Source organism: Entelurus aequoreus, linkage group LG20, assembly GCF_033978785.1.
Source record: "Entelurus aequoreus isolate RoL-2023_Sb linkage group LG20, RoL_Eaeq_v1.1, whole genome shotgun sequence".
Lineage (NCBI taxonomy): Eukaryota > Metazoa > Chordata > Actinopteri > Syngnathiformes > Syngnathidae > Entelurus > Entelurus aequoreus.
Window position 1 is genome coordinate 26,495,838 of NC_084750.1, and position 22,417 is coordinate 26,518,254.

At 41.5% G+C, this 22,417-nt stretch overlaps 1 protein-coding gene across 2 annotated transcripts in view; it reads right to left on the minus strand.

The window, feature by feature from the left end:
- iqgap3 (IQ motif containing GTPase activating protein 3) overlaps positions 1-22,417 on the minus strand; it is a 45,793-nt gene that overhangs the window by 5,165 nt on the left and 18,211 nt on the right. For both annotated transcript variants that reach the window (XM_062029832.1, XM_062029831.1), the window contains exons 21-34: positions 20,890-20,961; positions 20,761-20,830; positions 20,485-20,693; positions 20,266-20,418; positions 20,035-20,198; positions 15,917-16,141; positions 15,716-15,856; positions 15,552-15,636; positions 12,722-12,954; positions 7,031-7,163; positions 3,350-3,470; positions 951-1,068; positions 790-877; positions 13-225 (exon numbers count right to left, since the gene is read on the minus strand). In XM_062029832.1, the coding sequence (XP_061885816.1) occupies positions 13-225; positions 790-877; positions 951-1,068; positions 3,350-3,470; positions 7,031-7,163; positions 12,722-12,954; positions 15,552-15,636; positions 15,716-15,856; positions 15,917-16,141; positions 20,035-20,198; positions 20,266-20,418; positions 20,485-20,693; positions 20,761-20,830; positions 20,890-20,961 (2,025 nt within the window). The remainder of the gene's footprint in view (positions 1-12; positions 226-789; positions 878-950; positions 1,069-3,349; positions 3,471-7,030; positions 7,164-12,721; positions 12,955-15,551; positions 15,637-15,715; positions 15,857-15,916; positions 16,142-20,034; positions 20,199-20,265; positions 20,419-20,484; positions 20,694-20,760; positions 20,831-20,889; positions 20,962-22,417) is intronic.

Below are 22,417 nucleotides of genomic sequence, written 5' to 3' on the forward strand. Positions count from 1 at the left end.
ACGTGGTGTTACCTTGGCGATCATCTGGAGTATGTGGTCGCGCCCGCGTGGCGCTGGAAGGACTCCGAGAGCCTCCAGGCGACGAAGACTCCGCACGATCTTCCTCTTCTTCTCCTCCACACTCAGCGTGCTGTCCGCCATCAGCGACGGGTTCCTCTTCAATTTCTCTGGCGTGCAGGCGTCTCGACCAGCGCGCCGCTGCATCAGACGCTCGTGACGCACTTCCTGTTGCAGGGTAGAAGAAGAAAAGTCCACTTGAAGACAAACATCCTTTTACGGGCTTGTTAACACTACTAGTATTACTGCTAGAATTACTACTAGTATGTCCTCCCTGCACACTGCCTTCTTATTTGAATGACAGTTCCCAAAGTTGCTATTACGGTTTGAAGCTTTTACTATCTAGGTGAGAGGCATTATTTATAATCTAGCACACACTTTCACCAACTTGGAGGCGATGCAGCAGCTCACCGACTCAATAGCTGCGTTACCTACTTGCAGGTCACAACGTCCAAAGAGAAAAATGTTTGCATTTTTTAAAATGTATTATTATTATTTTTTTAAGAGGGCAGCTTTATAGGCGGAATAAATGACTCCATTTGCTATATTGTTAACAACCTGTTACTAGCGTTTTTTTTGCGATTTAGAATACACAACGAAGAGAAAGACATGTTTTCTTGTCTCACATAGGGACTGTGATGATAGGCAAAAAAAATATATATTAAAAAAAAAAAGATGCAGTTTCGCTGGTACGACTAACAAAGATTTGATCACATTCCTCCAGGCGTCTACCTGGTCACGTGACGTTGAGGCTTTGAGGACGTCACCCAGCGTCTCACCAGGCTGAGTCCTGATGACGTCAATGATCAACTGCTTTGTGCTGGGAATCGAACACCAACTGTTAACATGCTAGTTGCTAAGCGGCGTGCACAGGTGAGAGGAAGCAAACATACCTGAGCAGCAGTCCTTTGACATCAGCGTTGTCCTCCGAGTCGTTAAAAACCTCAAACTTGTTGGTGAGCGTCAAAGAAACTTCGGTCTTGCTGGAAGAACATTCTGACGCTGGATCAGCTGAAGACGACAACATCGTTATCGTCTGGTTAGCTGAAATCATATTTTACCTCTCAACATCATGCTAGCACAGTAAAAGCTACATGCAATCATTTGTGTAGAAACTACAGTTAAGGTTTGATTGATTGAAACTTTTATTAGTAGATTGCACAGTACAGTGCATATTCCGTACAATTGACCACTAAATGGTAACACCCGAATAAGTTTTTCAACTTGTTTAAGTCGGGGTCCACGTTAATCAATTCATAGTACAAATGTATACTATCAGCATAATACAGTCATCATGCAAGTTAATCATCAGAGTATATACATTTAATTATTTACAATCCGGGGGGTGAGATGTGGAGGGGCTTGGGGGGGTTAAGTTAGGTTGCTATCAGCATATTTCAGTCATCATACAAGTTTATCATCTGAGAAACGGACACTGTAACAGTGCAGGTCTGACTTTGTAGGATATGTACAGGGAGAAGTGAACATAGTGAGCTCAGAAAGCCTAAGAACAAGTATATACATTTGATTATTTACAATCCGGGGAGGTGGGATGTGGTGGTGGAGGGGGTTAGGCTAGGGTTGTAGCTGCCTGGAGGTGTTCTTTTAGTGCGGTTTTGAAGAAGGATAGAGATGCACTTTCTTTTACACCTGTTGGGAGTGCATTCCATATTGATGTGGCATAGAAGGAGAATGAGTTAAGACCTTTGTTAGATCAGAATCTGGGTTTGACGTGGTTTGTGGAGCTCCTCCTGGTGTGGTTATGGCGGTCATGGCAGAAGTAGTTTGACATGTCCTTTGGTATCAGGGAGGTGTAGCGAATTTTATAGACTAAGTCAAAGGTCAAAATAATTACACCAGTGTTGTCCAAAGTGCGCCCCGAAGCTAATTTTTTAATGGCCCGCGGCACAATCGTTAACATTCTAACATTATCATACTAGATTTTAATGGTAATTTTGCAGGTATACACATCAGCATCAAAGACTGTTACTTGGTGAATGATACCTGTTAGCATGCTAATGTTAATATGCTAGCTTTTTTTTTAAACACATTTTGTAGGTATACACTTCAATCATATTTTGGAACTTGATGCATGTTAATGTTAGCATGCTAGCGTTTTAAACAAATGTTTCAGGTACACACCCCAGTAATATATTTTGGTACTTGACACATAATACAGCTAGCATTTAAGTATGCCAGGTTTTTAAAAAAAATGTTTTCATCTAATTTAACAGTTATATACTTTAATGTCATATATTTTTGTATTTCACTATGCTATTTTGGCATGTTATCTTTTTTTCAGCTCATATTTTTTGTTACTTGACGCTGTGTGGCCAGCGTGTTAACTGTCAGCATTTCAGTTCGGCTTTGGATCTTCAGCATTCACTCAAATTGTTTACAAAAATTGCATCTTCTTCTGAAGAAAATATTGTACTGGTTTTGAAAGTGAAAACTACCAAAATGGCCACGGCAGCCTTTGATTTGTCATTCTGTGGCCCTTAGTTGAGAAAGTTTGGGCACCTCTGAATTAAGGTGCGTTCCATTTGTACTGAGTAGACAGAATTTCCAATTTCCTAGATGGAATTTCAACTGGAATGCCCCTCAAAGTCATATTGTTTTCGACTCGGAAAGTCGGGGCATTCTCACTGCCCCCGAGTTCGTTTCAAAGATGGCTGCTCTGGATGTAAACAATGACATCCGCTTCTACAATCTTCTTTGTTAACACTTCTGATGAGTTTTTGTCGCAGTAAATCAGCTATACACAATGTATTGTTGTACGTTTATAAATGATGATGTAGTGTAAACTACATTTATTTATTTATCCACTACATATATGAATGAAAAGGAGAGCGCCAAGAAGAAGAAGTGACCCGACCTGGCGAGGAAGCCTAAGTCAGTCTGCACCACACTGAGGCAAAACAAAGTCTCCACGCTGGACTGTTATCCATGAAAATATGAAGAAGCTGCTGATTGTGTGTCAGTTTGCTATATGAGTCTTGCTGTACATATCAACTTGCTGTCAACTCTGACCAGGGAACTGCTGAAAATAATCTTTAGCAGAGATTTTTGTTGGTTAATGAGAGACGAGAGATCATCACACTTCAACATCTCCGTCAAGGCAAACAATGAAATGAGGATGTGGGTGGGCGATGCAGGGACACTGTTGATGTGCGCGTTTGAACGCTACTAACATGGCGAAATTTACACAAACTTGGGATATCGCGCGTGATTCCAAGGGACTGGTTGGAACATTGCAAAACCCTGCAGAGTGAGATGAAGGCAAATTTAGTACCTGCAGTCGTTGTAGTACCCATCAGCTCCTGTAGAGTCGGAACAGGACCGATGTCGTTCAGCAGAACTCGGAGCGGGTCTGATTGGTCAGAACACAGAACCTCCTGATGTTCCAACAAAAGCTGCAAGCAGGACAACACCAGTGACCAACATAACTATGCTGCCTCCTGCTGTTGTCTATTGTATTGACACCCAAGATGAAAACTTTTTATTTTTTTTAGATCTTATACATGCACTGCAATAAAGACTATTAAATGGGCTGTTTGCCACTTGCTCAATATAGCATTTTTCCAACCCAAAAAATAAGAACACCACCAGCTTACTTATGTTACCATTTAACAGAACATATATATTTGACACGTTACTAATTACATTCAAAAAATTGCTCGTCCGGTGTTAACGATTGTCACGTATCGCTGTCTCGTACACACTATAATAATAATAGTAACAAAGGATTACACTAAAGCAGTCCAAGAGAAGCAACTAACAATTTAAAGTCATGTTTTTGTTATGATAGAATGTACAATATATAGCTAACGTTAACTACGGTATTTTTCGGCCCATAGGGCGCACCGGATTTATAAGGCGCATTAAAGGGGTCATATTATGTCAGTACTGTCATCAATACTGATGTTATCTCTCACATCTAGTGCAACTTTGACTGTCAATACTGTCCCACTTACATATCTCATGTCGTCTCCCACATCTGATGCAACTTTGCCTGTCAATACTGTCCCACTTACACATCAGATGTCATATCTCACACCTGATGCAACTTTGACTGCCAATAGTGTCCCACTTACACGTCTGATGCAACTTTGACGTTCAATACTGTCCCACTTGCACATCTAAAGTCATCTCTCACATCTGGTGCAACTTTGATGTTCAATACTGTCCCACTTGCACATCTGATGCTACTTTGACCGTCAATACTGTCCCACTTACACATTTGATGTCATCTCCCACATCTGATGCTACTTCTGACTGTCAATAGTGTCCCACTTACACATCTGTCATTTCTCCGTCCCACTTACAAATCTGTTGTCGTCTCTCACATCTGATGCTACTTTGACCGTCAATACTGTCCCACTAACACATCTGATGCAACTTTGACTGTCAATACTGTCCCACTTACACATCTAATGTCATCTCTCACATCTGATGCAACTTTGACTGTCAATACTGTCCCACTTACACATCTGATGTCGCCTCTCACATCTGATGCAACTTTGACTGTCAATGCTGTCCCACTTACACATCTGATGACATCTCTCACATCTGATGCAACTTTGATTGTCAATACTGTCCCACTTACACATCTGATGACATCTCTCACATCTGATGCAACTTTGATTGTCAATACTGTCCCACTTACACATCTAATGTCATCTCTCTGTCCCAATTACACATCTGATGTCGCCTCTCACATCTGATGCAACTTTGACTGTCAATACTGTCACACTTACAAATCTGATGTCATCTCTAACATAATATGTCATAATAATAATAATTACTGGTACCGGTCCGTGGATCGATTGGTACCGGGCCGCACAAGAAATAAAAATAAATAAAAATAAATTTAAAAAATATATATATATTTTTTTGTAATTAATCAAATCAAATCAACTTTATTTATAAAGCACATTTAAAATTTACCACAGGGGTAGCCAAAGTGCTGTACAATGGGCAGGTTAAAAATAATACAAGAACCGAGCAAACACAACACAACACAAACAGAACACGATAAAAAATAAATAAATAAATAAAATATAAAAACATAAAAACAGGTTCACAGCAGGTGTATTATGGGGCGCCTTTGCAGGATGGATATCACTCAGTGTTAAAAGCCATGGAATAAAAGTATGTTTTTAAGAGAGATTTAAAAATAGGAAGAGAGGAGGCTTCTCTAACACTCAGAGGTAGGTCGTTCCAGAGCTTGGGAGCAGCAGCAGCGAAAGCTCTGTCACCTCTAAGCTTCAGCCTTGGGTCCGGGACCGTCAGTAGCAGCTGATCGGCTGATCTTAGGGATCGGGTGGGGCAGTAAGGCTGAAGGAGGTCGGAGAAATATGTTGGCGCGAGGTTGTTTAGACATTTAAAAACAAATAAAAGGAGTTTAAAATTGATTCTGTAACGCACAGGAAGCCAGTGAAGGGACGCTAATATAGGGGTGATGTGCTCACGTCTGCGGGTCTGTGTTAGCAGACGAGCAGCAGAGTTCTGTACGAGCTGCAGGCGGGCGAGGGAGGCCTGGCTAATGTCTACATACAGGGCATTGCAGTAGTCTAAACGAGTCGAGATAAAGGCGTGGATTAATTTCTCGAGATCATGTCCTGATAGAAGCGGTTTCACTTTCGCTATTTGGCGTAATTGATAAAAGCTTTTTTGTACGACGCTGCTGATTTGTTTTTCGAATTTAAAATCTGAATTAAATCAACATAAAAACATAAGATACACTTACAATTAGTGCACCAACCCAAAAAACCTCCCTCCCCCATTTACACTCATTCACACTCATTCGCACAAAAGGGTTGTTTCTTTCTGTTATTAATATTCTGGTTCCTACATTATATATCAATACAGATAAATACAGTCAGCAGTGATACAGTCCGTAAGTACACATGATTATATTTTTTTTATGACAAAAAAAATAAAAATACTATCCCCCCCCAAGCGTTGACCGATCCGCAGTTACAAAAAGGTTGGGGACCACTGGTCTACATAACATGTAATGGTGGATCTTTGGTCAAAATGTTGCATAGATTATGTTTCACAGACCATTTTCAAGCCCTTTCTGACCGTCTCTTCAGGAATGCACTGTTTTGTTTACGTGCCTCCACTTCGACAGAGTCTTCTCCCCGTCATCTTTGTTGTACCGGCAGTTTTTAGCGCTTCCATAGCGAGTCTACTGACAGATATAAGTTAGAACTGTATGCTACTTTACATTAGAAATGAAAACAGCGGAGGATGACTGCCTCACAATAAGAAGATAGCGGATTAGGAGGAGTTTATTGACTACAATGGCAGACACTTGCAAATTTTCGTGACTTATTCAGATCCCAAATACACATCAGCAGGAACCAATAGATAGGAAAAGTTGGTTTTGCATAATATTGTGAAAAAAAAAAACCACCACATAATGTCTCCGAATCAGTTTGTCTGACTACGGCAGCCGTAATGCTCCGACAATCCATCAAGCGGTGATGCTTTGTAGCTTATCAAAGTCATACTCAAACATTTGGCAGATTTTTGAGCGCCGTGTGTAATGTTCTGTATTTTCAATGAAACATCAACGTTTTGGTGTTGCTTGCTTACGGGTACTTGCTTGTGTCATTTACTTCAGAGGCTTCAGTCAACTTGCAGTATCTCTTATGTGTGACTGCCATCTACTGGTCACACTTATCATTACAGAATGTACCAAATAAAATTGCCTCGATGTCGTTAAGCACAACTCAAAATAATACGTACATTACATAAGGCGCACCGTCGATTATTGAGAAAATGAGGATTTTAAGTGCGCCTTACAGTCCGGAAAAAAAAACAGAAGCTTAACTTTGATGAATTGCTATTATCAGCTGACAACACACAAAGCTAATGCGTGTGCATGTGTGTGGCAAACAGCCCCTTTAACTGTGGTCAACATCTAAGGGAAAGGTTTTCCACAAAAACCAAGCACAATGCCAACCTTATGCGTATTGAGCAGCTCGCTGACGGAGATATAAATCACAGGTCGGTGGACGATCAGCAGCTCCGAGTATTCGTCCATCCTGAAGCAATCCTCAGGATCGGGAACGTCGCAGACGGACAGCAGGAACTTCCTGTCAGACAACGACATCACATCACAACACAACCTCACACACACACACACACACACACACACATTTGGTATTATAACTAGGGGGGTCTAATTATCACGGTAATTGCAATGAATTGATTACAATAATATGTAGCATGTTATTTTCATAATGTTAATCACATTTTAAATCTCTAACGTTACTGTCTTTGATGTAAATTCACACGCCCTCTTTTTATGCTTTACTTTTGAGTGTACAACAATGGCCGTCACACCCTGAAGTGGAAATTGATTGGCTATCATTGTGTTTAGGTTGTCTGGCATCTCCATGTTTATCAAACATTTTTAACATCATGTTCATATTATTACACATGTCTGTCTTTATCAGCATACATTTATCACATAATGTGGACGTGGTACTAATTTTGTGTTTCTTTTTAAGATAATGATTTAAGTTCTTCTTACTTCCTGCAAAGTGTACATTATACTTTATTACACAAGACCGTTTTTTTTTTTTTAACTCTAATTTAACAACATAGTGTTAACATCTTTCATAATTTGTTTACTTCTGTCGCTACAACGTCAACTGTACACTAATACTACTTGTATAAGGTGTACATTTATACATGTACTACACCAACACTATTTGTATAAAGTCTACATTTATACATGTACTACACCAACACTGCTTGAATAAAGTGTACATTTATACATGTACTACACCAACACTGCTTGAATAAAGCGTACATTTATTCATGTACTGCACCAACACTACTTGTATAAACACAAATGTACATATACACACACGTGTATACATATATACACACACACACATTCATATATATATATATATATATATATATATATATATATATATATATATATATATATATATATATATATATATATATATATAAAATGAAAAATATATATATATATATATATATATATATATATATATATATATATATAGTATTTACACACACATATATACACACACATGTATACAGATACACATATACAAATGTGTGTATACATATATACAGATACATACACACACGTTTACGTACATACACACACGTATACATATATACACATGTATACACACATATATACAGATATCAATACATATATACACACGTGTATAAATACATATACACATACTGTATGTATACATATATTGACATACACACACATGTATACGTGTGTGTGTGTATCCACACAGGGTGTGTGTGACGCGTCTAGTGCAGTAGAAGTAGAGAGATGTCTGTAGATAGTGCATGTTGCTTTCTGCTTGCTACTCTCTGCTTACAGCTACCGCCGCCAGCTAGCCCCCTCCGGGGGGTGAAAAGAGGAGCCGAGTGTGTAAGTCTCCTCCTGCTGGTACAAAGCCTCTCCACCACCAAGACTCCTTCAGTGCCTCCTCGTGGCCACACACGGATAAGGGTCTTTGCAGACTCCGAACTAAACTGAAGGGGATCTCGGAGCAGCAGTGGGCCCCAGAGACGTGGCGTATAGGCCCACCTTTGTGTGGAACACGCCCTGACGCCCGTCAACCCTGCCCCAACTATGGGTAAATAGCCCCATTGCCTTGTGGGTCAGCTTATTTAGGCAAAGGCTAAGGGAGCACACCCTGACAGAAAAGCAATGTGCTGAAGGCACCCCACAGCCATGTGGGTAAAACCGGGAGGCAGTATGGCTACGGGAGTAAACCCCAAATGAAAAATCTGTGCTCCGGGGACACACACATGGGCAGGTTTCCAGCAGACCGGATCTCTGGCAGTCCCCTGCAACTGCACTCACCTGAAGGTCGTCTCGAGTTTTTCTCGTGCCACTGGAATATGGTGGGTGTGGCCAAGATTGTGGGGGAAGGAACTGCGCGCACCATCCCTCACACAAATACACTCTTTGCGCAGGCTTCAGCTTCTTCCGAAAAGTCCTCTGGCGACAGGATAAAGCGACGGGGGCAGGTCAAGGATGTGACTGGGAGCTCCTAGCTTGAATCCTGCACAGAGGCGGCATGGGTGTGATGGTCGTTGTGAAGATTGGGATCAGGAACATGATCTTCCTTCGGCAGCTGCCCATGTGACTGAGCAGCCCTATTTAGGGTCCGCACTGCTCACCCCAAATTGGGGAAGGGTCTGGAAAAGGTGACCCAAAAATTGTCTGTTCCTCACACCTGGGTGGCAAACCGCAGCCACCAAGGCATCCCCTACTGCGGTCGAAAACATAACAAAGGAAAGCATATGACTATACACCTGGCTACCTGGAACGTCCGCACCCTCCTCGACACGCAGGATGGGACGGAGAGACCTCATAGACGGACGGCGCTCATTGCACATGAGCTCAAGAGATACAATGTCGACATCGCAGCACTCAGCGAAACTCGGTTGTCGGGTGAAGACTCCCTGACAGAAGTCGGTGAAGGCTACACCTTCTTCTGGAAGGGTCTCCCGGAAGGCGAACGTAGGCTCCATGGAGTTGGCTTTGCTGTAAAAAGCAATTTACTCAATAACATCCCAGAGTCCCCCCAAGGCATCAGTGAGCGGCTCATGACCTGGCGTATCCCCCTGGTGAAAGGCCGGTTTGCTACGCTACTCAGTGCGTATGCCCCTACCCTGGATGCTGATAGTAACATCAAAGATGCCTTCTACGGGTCTCTTGCGGCTGCCCTATCCAGAGTCCCTAAGTCCGATAAGCTTGTCCTCATGGGTGACTTCAATGCCCGAGTTGGCACAGATGCCCAGCTCTGGACTAAAATAATCGGGCCTCATGGATCTGGAAAAATAAACAACAACGGCATTCGACTCCTCTCTCTGTGCTCTGAGCACCAACTTCTCATCACTAACACAATTTTTCAGTTAAAAAAGAAATACATAACATCTTGGATGCACCCACGGTCCAAACATTGGCACCTGTTGGACTATATAATTACACGACAACAAGATCGACAAGACGTCTGCGTAACCAGGGCCTTACGTGGGGCTGAATGCTGGACTGACCACCGGCTGATCAGATCCAAGCTGAGGATGAAAATCCGACCCCCGCACAAGAAACAGCAGCCAAGAAAGCGACTGAACTGCAGGGCCCTGGATTCTCCAGAGTGTACATCTCACTACCGCAGCAAGCTAGCTGCGGGGCTTTCCACCTTGGAGGATTACGGTACCACCTGTGACATGGACAGTGAGTGGGCAAAACTGAGGTCAACATTACATCAAGCTGCCTCTGAAACCATCGGCTTTACTCAGAAGCACCATCAAGACTGGTTTGACAACAGCTCGGTAGAAATACAGGAGCTGCTGGACGCCAAGCGCAAAGCCCATGCTGCCCTGCTCTCCAACCCTCACTCTCCATCACTCCTCCACCATTATAAAACAACCAGAGCTGAGACACAGAAACAACTGCGGTTCATGGAAAATGAGTGGTGGCTCAAAAAAGCCCAGGAGATCCAGGGATATGCAGATGCTAATAATACCTACGCATTCTACGCTGCTGCAAAATCCATCTATGGCCCACAAAAGCGAAGCATCGCTCCAGTAAGATCCGCAGACGGACAAGTGTTATTCAAGGATAAACAACAAATTCTTGAGCGTTGGGCTGAGCACTTCGACTCACTGCTCAATAAAATAAACCCCTCTGATCCATCAGTGCTCAATGCACTCCCAGATCTCCCGCCTTCTCCCTTCCTTGATGATCCCCCCATGTTCAGTGAGGTCCTTACTGCAATCAGGAGCCTCAAAAACAACAAGAGCCCTGGCCCTGACGGAATTCCGGCTGAGATACTGAAGAAGGGAGGCTATCTACTGAAGCGGAAGCTGTTTCATTTCATACTAGCCATCTGGCACAGGGAGGTCCTGCCTCAAGAATGGAAAAACAGCAACATTGTCACCATCTACAAGAAGAAAGGAGATAAATCATCTTGTGGAAACAGTCGTGGTATCTCCCTTCTCTCAGTGGCCGGCAAGGTACTTGCGAAAATTATGCTTTCTCGCCTTTCATTTCTAACAGAGGGCATCCTCCCAGAGACACAGTGTGGCTTCAGAAAGAACCGAAGTACACTAGACATGATCTTCGCTGCCCGTCAAATCCAGGAGAAATGCAGGGAACAAAACAAGGACCTCTACATTACCTTTATTGACCTCACCAAGGCCTTTGACACAGTTGACCGTGATTTGCTCTGGAGCATCCTCAGGAAGTTTGGTGTCCCCCCCAAGTTTCTCAGCATCCTAAAACAGTTTCACGATGGTATGCAGGCCTGTGTACTTGTAGGCAGTGAACAGTCCCCCTCTTTCCCAGTGAAAGTAGGGGTGAAGCAGGGGTGTGTACTGGCCCCAGCGATCTTCAATCTTTTCCTGGCAGCAGCCACACTCCTATTCCGCCAGTCCATCACAAAGGATAGTGGTGTCTCCATCGAGTTTCGCCTGGATGGGAGCCTATTCAACATCCGGCGCCTACAGGCAAAGACGAAGATGTCAGGCACCAACATCCAGGAGCTGCAATATGCAGACGACTGCGCACTCCTCGCCCACACTCCTGATGCCATGCAGCATGCACTAGACACCATGTCATCAGTCTACCGCTCACTAGGTCTGGTGATCAACATCCAGAAAACAGAGGTTCTCATCCAGGAGAGGTCCCCATCCCCTACACCCCCTGTCTTTACCATCAGCGGCACACCCCTCAAACTCGTTGAGCAATTTTGCTACCTCGGCAGTACTCTGACCCCAACATGCCAGATCGATGATGACATCCAGGCTCGTATCAACTCAGCCTCCTCTGCCTTTGGAAGACTGCGCTCCCGGGTGTTTGAAAACAACCACCTTCGAACCTCAACGAAAGTGTCTGTCTACAGGGCGGTGTGTGTTTCAACTCTGCTGTATGGGTCAGAAGCCTGGACAATATACCGCAGACACATCCGCTGCCTTGATGCATTTAACATCAGATGTCTCCAACGCATTCTTGGCATCACATGGCAGGATCGAGTTCCTCATACGGACATCTTACAGCGCACTGAGTCCATGAGCATAGAGGCCACCCTGGCACAGCGACAACTCCGGTGGGTTGGTCACACCATCCGGATGCCAGGACACCGTTTGCCTCGTCAGATGCTTTATGGTCAGCTCCTTTCAGCCAGCAGACAGCCCGGAGGACAAAAGCTGCGGTACAAAGACCAACTGAAAGGGATATTGAAGAGGTGCAACATCAAACCCTACGAACTTGAGACAGCTGCAGCCAATCGATCGTTGTGGCGCTCGCTATGCCATGACGGGGTCATGTATCTGGAGGAGTGTCGGAACCAACACCGGAGGGATCAGCGGAGGCGAAGACACCACCATGCAGTTCCAGAACCATCCCAGCCCCCTGATCCCGGCCTGACATGTCCCCACTGTGGCAGGACGTGTGGTTCCAGGATCGGACTTCATAGTCATATGGAGTGGCATCGTCGTCAGCAACGATAGCCACCGACCAGAGCAACAAAATGGAAGCTACGTCATCTTCGACTACGATGGACCGCCTAAGCAAGCAAGCAAGTGTGTGTGTATATATATATATATATATATTCACATTCAGCCGAAAACAAACCTGAACTTGGCATGAGTCTGGCTGATGTACTGGTTGAGCGCGCTGATATAGGCTCCATCGCCGTGGAAGTGCTTGTTGGCGGCGGCGTGCTGCAGTATGCGGGCAATGGAGCCCAGGAGGTGGCGCTGGTCTGGTTGCAGGGTGGATCCTGCCGAACGCTCCACGATGTCAAAGCCATCCGGAGCCACGATGGCAGGATTCATGAAGCGATAGTAGACCAAGTTGCCGACAACCTAAAGGTAAGTGAAGAGGACGATATTGTTCATCCATTCATTCCATGGACTCAGGATGATGACATCATATGAAAGACATTTTGGTTCCCAAGTTAGGAGTTCCCTTGTTTTTACATTTTATATTTGACTTTAAAAAGTGTTTCTTGCTTTGGTTGCCTTTTTATATGTTGCATCAGACACTTTGATTTAAGCATTCAATGAGGTTTTCCAGTTTAAATAAAAGATGTGGGTTCGGATCAGGGATAGTGTGGTTTGTGCAGTCCTCCGAGGCACTTTTGATTAAGGTTTATAAAAATAGACATTGATTGATATAATTAGGGCTGTCAAAGTTGACAAAATACCAAGTTAAAAGTAATCTCCTGTAATGGTAGCACTTTTGCGTGTTTAAAGGGGAATTGCACTTTTTCTTCCCCCATTTTGTGTAGCGTTCACAATCATGACGTAAAACAAAAATACATAGGTTATCCTTTTTTCAAGCATTCTCAATCGTAAATATACATTAGCAAGTTAGCTAATAACGGAGCCGACGGGAGTCACTCAAGGTTTTATATACACGCTGTAAGTCTATATGTAATGTTATAATATTTATAACATGTAATATTTACAAATTTTGCTCATTTTAAGCATACGGCTACGTATTAATTTCACAGACGCATCACAAAGTTTTCTTTTTCCTTCAACAACAATAACATTGATCATGGCAGACTTTATGAGAGACAACGAAAACTACTTTGGGACAAATGATCTAGAAACTTCTTTTTTTGAGCCTGAATATAAAGCGGGTGATCTACAAGTTTTAGAAGCTGTGTGCTAAACATATGCAGCAACACTAAGCATCATGTAGCAGTATTGCTAAGTGTTAAACAAGATATATGGACATAATAAAACAATCACTTACTGCTCAATGTCTGCTCTCACTGGGATGAAGACTGATGGGATGTTTAGGTCTCCCCAGTTAGATGAAGATATAATCATAATCTTCATTAAGGGTAAAAAAGAAAAAAAAAGTGAAGCAAACGACTATCTTTTCGTGTCTTTCTCCCCATCTTCGGGTGGATGTCAAAGTTGACCAACTTGTGGGTTTATGTCCACAACCTTCTATCCAGGTGAGAGGCATGATTTATAATCTAGAATTAACTTTCACCAACTCAAGAGGCCATGCAGCAGCTCAATATGGCAAATAAAAATAGTTTGTCGGTGTTAGCGCTTATATCAACAGTATCGCTAATACTTAGTTAATATTCAAATCACGACATGTAAATAGAGTATTGTTGGCGCTTTTTGATATTTTTTTTTTTTTTAGAGGGCTTTATGGGCGGAATAGGGTACTTCCATTAGCTACATTGTTAGCCACCTCGTACTTGACATATTTTACAACTTAGAATACATTAAAATAACATTATTTTCTGTCTTTTTTCTAGTATCATTGTTTATATATACACATATATTCATATACATGTATAAATATATATCTATACATATATGTATATATTATATACATTTGTATATGCATATATAAAAACTACACACACACACACACACACACTTACTTATATATACAAAACCCAAAACCAGTGAAGTTGGCACGTTGTGTAATTCGTAAATAAAAACAGAATACAATGATTTGCAAATCCTTTTCAACTTCTATTCAATTGAATATACTGCAAAGACAAGATATTTAATGTTCGAACTGAGAAACTTAATTTTTTTTATATATACATACAGTATATACAGTATATATATATATATATATATATATTTATACACACACACACACACACACACACACACACACACACACACACACACACACACACACACACACACACACACACACACACACACACACACACACACACACACACACACACACACACACACACACACACACACACACACACACACACACACACACACACAATGGTCAATCGTATATCTGTAAAAACCCAATAAACAAATGTTTAGAAAAAACAAACAAACAAAAACATGTGTTCCTGTCTTACATAAGGATTGTGAATGATTAGCCAAATTCAAAAAAGGGCAGTTCCTCTTTAAAAAAAGCATAATGTTTAATGAACAAACATTTTCATAACATGGTCACTACTGCCTAGTTTCTCTTGTTATATTCTTATTTTACGGTTATATTTTTATTCTCATTGCTTTTTATTTTTATTCTATTGTAATATTTTTCTATTTTGTCTCCATTTATACCCCCATTATTTACTTTTTACAATTTTGTACACTGCTGCTGGAATTTAAATTTTCCTGAGGGAACTCTCCTGAAGGAATCAATAAAGTACTATCTATCTATCTATTTGCATAAAGCAAATAAATGTCCAGTGTCATGTTGACAGTGTTAAAAACTCAAAAATGATTTGTCTAAGGAACACTTAAAGGTAAAAAATGATATCTGCAATTAATTACAAGTCAACAAAAAGCAAGTAGATGTTTGAACCGTTGGCTGCCATAGATATAATCAAATTAAAATAATGTCTCCTGTGACAAAAACCATGGGTCCACCTCAATATTTCTGCATGTAATGTGAACAAAAAAACCTTTTGTTGGCTGACTCCCAAGATGAACATGAGCTCACTTACCTTGTACACTTCATCCTTGGTGGCAGCAGGGAACTTTGTCCTCAAGCTGTCTCGCAGAACCTTGGCGGTGTAACGTAGACCATAGCTGCAACACACACACACACACACGCGTCAAGAGGGAAGTTGGTGCAAGGCAAGGAGGTGCACAGGTGGAGACAGCCTACGGAAGCTTGTGGAGGTTGGAGGTGATGGCCTTGAGGACTCGATCTGTCAGGTTCTTCAGGTTGACCACGGCAATGTCGATGCGCCGCTGGACTTCGGGCTGGGATAGAGCGTCTTCGGGGGAGACGTCGTAGGGCAGTGAGCTGCAGAAGGACACGGCTGAGTCAGCAGTTCGACTTTGAGCCCCGTGTGATCATTCAGACCTCTTGAACCCAGTCTGGCTCTCGGTCTGGTTGATCCAGGTCTTGTAGACGTCCACAGGGTCTGTCCTGATGACGAGGCTGCGTTCCAGCAGGATGTCCTGCAGAGCCGGACCGAGCATCTCCCGCAGGACGTTGTGACCACGAGCATTGCGGTAGAAGTTCACCAGCATCTTGATGACAAAGGGGTTACCTGTGATCACCTCCTTTGGCTGACTGACCTTTGACCTGACACACAGGTAAACATGAACGACTAGTTAGACTTGTAAGCATGTGTTTATATGACGCAGCGCTCCATAGTGGACATCATTTGAACGCTGAGCCATGTGGTGTGCATAAAGAAAATAAATGTTATAAGGGAACTGCACTTTTGGGGGGGAATTTTGCCCATCATTCACAGTCCTTATTTAAGACAATAACACATATGTTTTTCTTTTTTTATGCATTCTAACTCGTAAATAAACGTTAGCAAGATTCTGCTAACAACAGAGCCACTGGGGGTAAACTATTCCGCCCACATAGTCCTCTGACCCAAAAAGTGCCAACAATACTCTATTTACATGTTGTGACCTGAATATTAACAAAGTTTTAGCGATAGTGCTATTATAAGCGCTAACACAGAGGAACTACTTTTAGCAACGCCGCGATCACGGAGAGCTAACTAGCTTACGCTACTATATTGACATACTAAGCCGGTGACCAGGTGCTGCTTCATTTTTTAAGTTGGTAAAAGTTAATTCTGGATGAGCAATTCTCAAACTGTGGAACTGGGTGCCATCCAAAGAATCACTCAATTAAATATTCAAACACAGTATTACTGTTCAAACCGTGTAATGTTACAGTGGCCAAATATATGAAATATACTTCTTAAATAAAACCTCTGCCTTGTTTTTAATGAATACTTAGGCCTACTACACTGCTGTATTTTATTGTTGGCCTTTATGGTGGTCCTTGAAGTGTTTTCTGAGGTGGTAGTTGGTGAAAAAAGTTTGAGAACCACTGATCTGGATTATAAATCGTGCCTCTCACCTGGAAAGTAGAAGGTTGTGGACATAAACTGAGAAGTTGGTCTGCTTTGACATACAACTTCGACGAAAAGACGCTACATGCACTCATGTTTTTTTGAAGGATTCGTGAAGATTATGATGAATTTTTCTTGTAAACGAGAAGATATAAACATCCCGTCAGTCTTTATCCCAGTGAGAGCAGACATTGTGCAGTAAGTGACTGTTTTATTATGTTCGTATATCTTGTTTAACACTTAATACTGCTACATGACGCTTAGTGTTTCACTAAAGCTACATCTGTTGAGCACAAAGCTTCTAAAACTTGTAGATCATCCTCCTTATATTGAGACTTCTTCAGTTTCTGGGTCATCATTTGTCCCAAAGTAGTCTTTGTTCTCTCTCATTAAGTTTTTCGTGATTAGTAGTGTTGCTGTTGAAGGAAAAGTGAATGTTGTGGTGCCTTATAATGCGGTGCGCCTTGGTGCGCCTTACATAGGGATGATACTCGAAACCGGTTTTCCCGGTTGTTCGATAAGAAAAGAACCGAGTCCTAGGACTCGAATTCCTTTTTGAGAACCGGTACCCGTTATCGAGACCACTATAGTAAAGAAAAAGAGTTGGTTCTTTATTCGAATCCCTCGGAACGAATCCCGTCCCGACCAGAAATGCTCCGTATGACATTGCAAGAAATGGCGTCACGTAGCTCAGTCATTAGGCGCAGATAGCGAAAGCAGGAAAAAATGGACGGGAAAAAGCGCTCCAATGTGTAATAAAGTTAAAAACAAAAAGGTATAATCCAATGAATAACTTTACGGAGAGATTTGAGCAAACACATGGAGAACACTTTTACGACCAACCGGAAACATAGCAACCAGGCTAGCAACGCACCTCCTTTACGGCAGCTGTCGCAACGTTCTTAAAGCAACCGCAGCACATACATATATATGACATCTCCCTTTTTTAACTTTTGTTTTTCTTTCCTTGTAAACAAAACAAAATCACACTGTATATGTGTTGTCTGTCCAATTATAAATAATGCAGACGAGGCGTGTTGGCTGAGTTCTTGACGTTTACTTTCACAGCGTGCTCATTCTTAGCTGCCGGGTGACGATATGCAACACTTTTCGGGGCTACCGCGCATGCTCGTCACTCCCGTTGCATGCTGGGTAGTGTAGTTGTTATATTCCCTAGCTCATAACATCTTTCCCCCTATAAAGAAATAATGTTAACTCAATAAAGTGTATTTCTTTTTTTAGCTTTAACTTTTCATTTTTTAGCATTGTAACCACATTTGCAAATAACTTTTCTCTTCATAGAATTTTCTTTCAATAAAGAAATAAAGTGCAAAAATGTCAAAGCATCATAACAACCAGCTCTGTCAAATAGCAGCAGAAGTGCACTTTTTGGAGAGCTGTATTATTTTCAGTTTTGTGCCCAAGGGACTGAGTTTATTTAACACTATATTATTATTTATACACCTACAGTGGGGCAAAAAAGTATTTAGTCAGCCACCCATTGATTGTCAATGGGTGGCTGACTAAATACTTTTTTGCCCCACTGTATAGTGATCACAGAGACAGGTTGTTTTTGTGTTACTGTATATATTTGTTTTTCTGAAAAATCCCACTTAATATACTTTGGGTAACAACAGTCAATATTTTTTTTTTGGGGGGGGTAACAGTCAATATTTATTTATTTATTAGATTAAATTGTTTTCTTATATAATAAAAGTGAGCTTTTGTTAAACCAAATATTGTGTGTTTTTTTCCATATACAACAACCTATCTGGACTCGATAAGAGAATCGATAAGGAATCGGTTCAATAAGAGGATTCGATAATAGGCTCGAACTCGATAATTTCTTATCAAACATCATCCCTAGCCTTATATATGAACAAAGTTTTAAAATAGGACATTCATTGAAGGTGCGCCTTATAATCCGGTGCGCCTTATAGTGCGGAAAATACGGTAAAAACATTGATGGAGGTGTTTGGATATTTTTTTAAGAGCGCTTTATGGGCGGAAAAGAGCGACTCCCCTCGACTACATGGTTAGCTGACTTTTGCTCGTGTTTATTTACAATTTAGAATGCATTAAAACAAGAATAGTAAGTGTGCTTGTCTTTCTTTATGATTGTGAACGATAGGAAAAATTCCCAAAAAATTTGCAGTTCCCTTTGCACTTGTTTTTTAAAATTTTGCCTATCATTCACAATCATAATGGAAGACATGGATGTTTTTTTTTTAATGCATTCTAACTAAAAAATGAATGTAAATAAAAGTCTACTTACAACGGAGCCACTGGAAGGTCCTCTACTCCGCCCATAAAACCCAATAAATAACCATTCAAAAAGAGCCAACAATACTCTTATTTACATTTGGTAACTTAAATATTAACCAAGTATTAACCATGTTGTTATTATAAGCGCTAACGCAGACAAACTATTTATAGCGGCGCCGAGGTCACTGGCTATTTTGACATTATCGACTGGCGAGTTGCTTCCTCGCTTATGAAAGTTTAATCTAGGTCATAAATCATGCCTCTCCCCTGGAAGGATGAGGATGTAATCTGACGAGTCATTCTTCATCTAAACGGGAATATAACAACATCCTAGCAGTCGGCATCCTAGTGACAGCAGAGCGTGTACAGTAAGTGATGTTTTATCATGTTTGTCATAAAGTCAACAGTAACCAGGGATGTTGTTTAAAAAAAATGTGTTTTTGAAATTAATTCGCCGCATTGGCTTAAATGATCAAAATATGTAAATACTACATGTTGATATGAATGTCACTACATTACATATATACTTACATAATGTATATAAAACCTTAATGGAGGTGTTTGGATGCTTTTTAGAGCGCTTTATAGGTGGAATAGAGCAACTCCCCTTGACTACATTGTTAACTGACTTTTGCTAGTGTTTATTTACGATTTAGAATGCATAAAAACAAGAAAAACAAGTGTGCTTATCTTATATAAGGATCCTAAATAACAGGCAAAATTCCCCTTTAACATTTGAGTGGTTGTTAACCAGGATCCTCGCCATTGTTTTACCACCCAGCCCCCCTTCTACCTTGTCAGGCGCTCTTGGTTAGTAACGGACATGCGGTGTCACCTGATCTCAAACTGCAGCGCCTCAGTGAAAAGCTGCAGCAGCAAGAAGGCTTCGCGGTGGTCGGCGCCGTAGTTGAACAGGCTAAAGACAAACATCTCCATGAATGAGGTGCAACGACTCTGAGGCATCAGAAAGATCAGCTGGGCCAGGTAGGAGGGTTGAGTCTGAAACGCATCGACTTATTTGGACTTCTTACTCATAGGCAGTGCGCCTATAGCAGGTGTGGCTCACCTGTAGCAGGTAGAAGAGGTGCTGGTAGGCTTCAAGTCTCTCCTTCCGGTCTCGGCTCAGAGCCTTGAGACCTTTACTCCTCTCCACGTCCATCATGTCTGACAGCTTCTCCTTGTTCTTCTTGGTTAGTTTCCTGCAGTGAGACTCCACTTCCTGGAAGAGGTGCACACAATCCTTCTCCAGCACAGAACCAACAAAAATATATCCAGGTTTCCCCACCTGCAAGGTGACTCTGTTGCGGACCAGCAGGCCAATCTTTAGGTCCATCAGGTCCAGGTCGGCCTCCAGCTGGCGGTTGAAGCGGATGGTCCTCACCACCTCCTGCCTCAGGCGAAGAAGTTCCGCCTCCTCCCTGATGTCTCCGTCACCCAAGTCGAGCAGGTGAACAAACTTCCTCACCACGCAGAGGGGGGGCGTGACCGAGTGCACTAAGACAGGTCCGTTCATTAGAAGCCAGGTGACCCATCACCAAGGATGCACTTTTGGGGAACCTACCCAGCATTCTATAATCTCCCCGCGCCCGACTGGCTCTGAAGAAAGCCTGGATCTTAATGATGGCGGTCACCTGTCGACGCACACAGTCAGCACACTGACGGAACACACGCTAGGCTGATGACGGCTTACATTTTGTCTGAAGAAACTTAATCGTGCTTGATATCGTCTTCTGGTTAACCACATCTTCACAAAGGCCTGAATCTGACAGGAAACACAATGTAAATATGAAACTACATACAGTTCAGAGGTACCCAAAGGGCGGCCTGCAGCACATTCTAAAGATACTTTAATAAAAACATTTGAAAAAAAAAAAAAAAAGTGGAATAAAACAGCAAACAGGTGAAATGAAACGAGGAAAAGTTGCAATGTTGTCTCTAATAACACAAACTGCCATGCAGGCTGTTTTTTCTTTATAACTGTCATTGCTCAAAAAATAATAATGAATCAAAATCAATGTTATAAGTTATTGACCCATTCAAGGCTCCAATTACTTTACATCGAATATTGTACTTTGAAATATTTTGGGGGGGGAAAATATTGCATATTTTGTGTTTTTGCCATTTTACTTTTTTTTTTTTTAAATCTTTGATAAAAAGGGCAAAAAACAAACAAAAACAAAGAAATAAAAACTTGTAATCAACAGACAGATCTGAAGTTGATCTACAGATGTAAGTCTTGAATGTAAAATAAACTTTTATGAGTGGGACTCTTTTGGATCCCCAATCATTTTTGTGGATTATTTTTTTTCCAATGTCATTGCTCATGAATGAGTAGCAATATTAATGACCTAAGGCTCCAATTACTTCACATCAAATATTGTACTTTGAAATATTTTTTGGGGAAAATATTGCATATTTTGTGTTTTTGCCATATAAAAAAAACTAAGTTTTTTAAATCATTGATGAAAAAGGCATAAAACAAACAAATTTAAAAAAAACATATAGATCAGAAGTTTTTTTCATTTATTTTCATTTCATTTATTTATTTATTTCAGGCAATGACAAAGACGTACAAGTTGACAAAACATAATAATATAAATTAATATAGTGCATTATTGTCCAGTTTTGCCTGAAAGGGAGTGGGAAGAAGATAACTTATTTAATCCCACCCCCAGTTCTCCATTCAGTGATTATTCACATGAGTTTCACTCTCACTTTGTTCAAGGATTATAATACAGATGTTGTATCATAGTGGCATTACCACAGGTAACAATAATTATTACACTGTAACAATCATTTGTATCAACAATGTATATCAATAAATGATAAATGGGTTATACTTGTATAGCGCTTTTCTACCTTCAAGGCGCTTTGACAGTATTTCCACATTTACCCATTCACACACACATTCACACACTGATGGCGGGAGCTGCCATGCAAGGCGCTAACCAGCAGCCATCAGAGGCAAAGGGTGAAGTGCCTTGCCCAAGGACACAACGGACGTGACTGGGAAGGTAGAAGGTGGGAATTGAACCCCAGTAACCTGCAACACTCCGATTGCTGGCACAGCCACTCTACCAACTTCGCCACGCCGTCCCCAACAATGGTAATAGACATCATAGCAATAATGGTAATAGACAACATAGCAATAATGGTAAGGAAACATTGAGCACATGTTAACACTTTGAGACAGAGTATAGCAGCAGGTCAAATTAAAG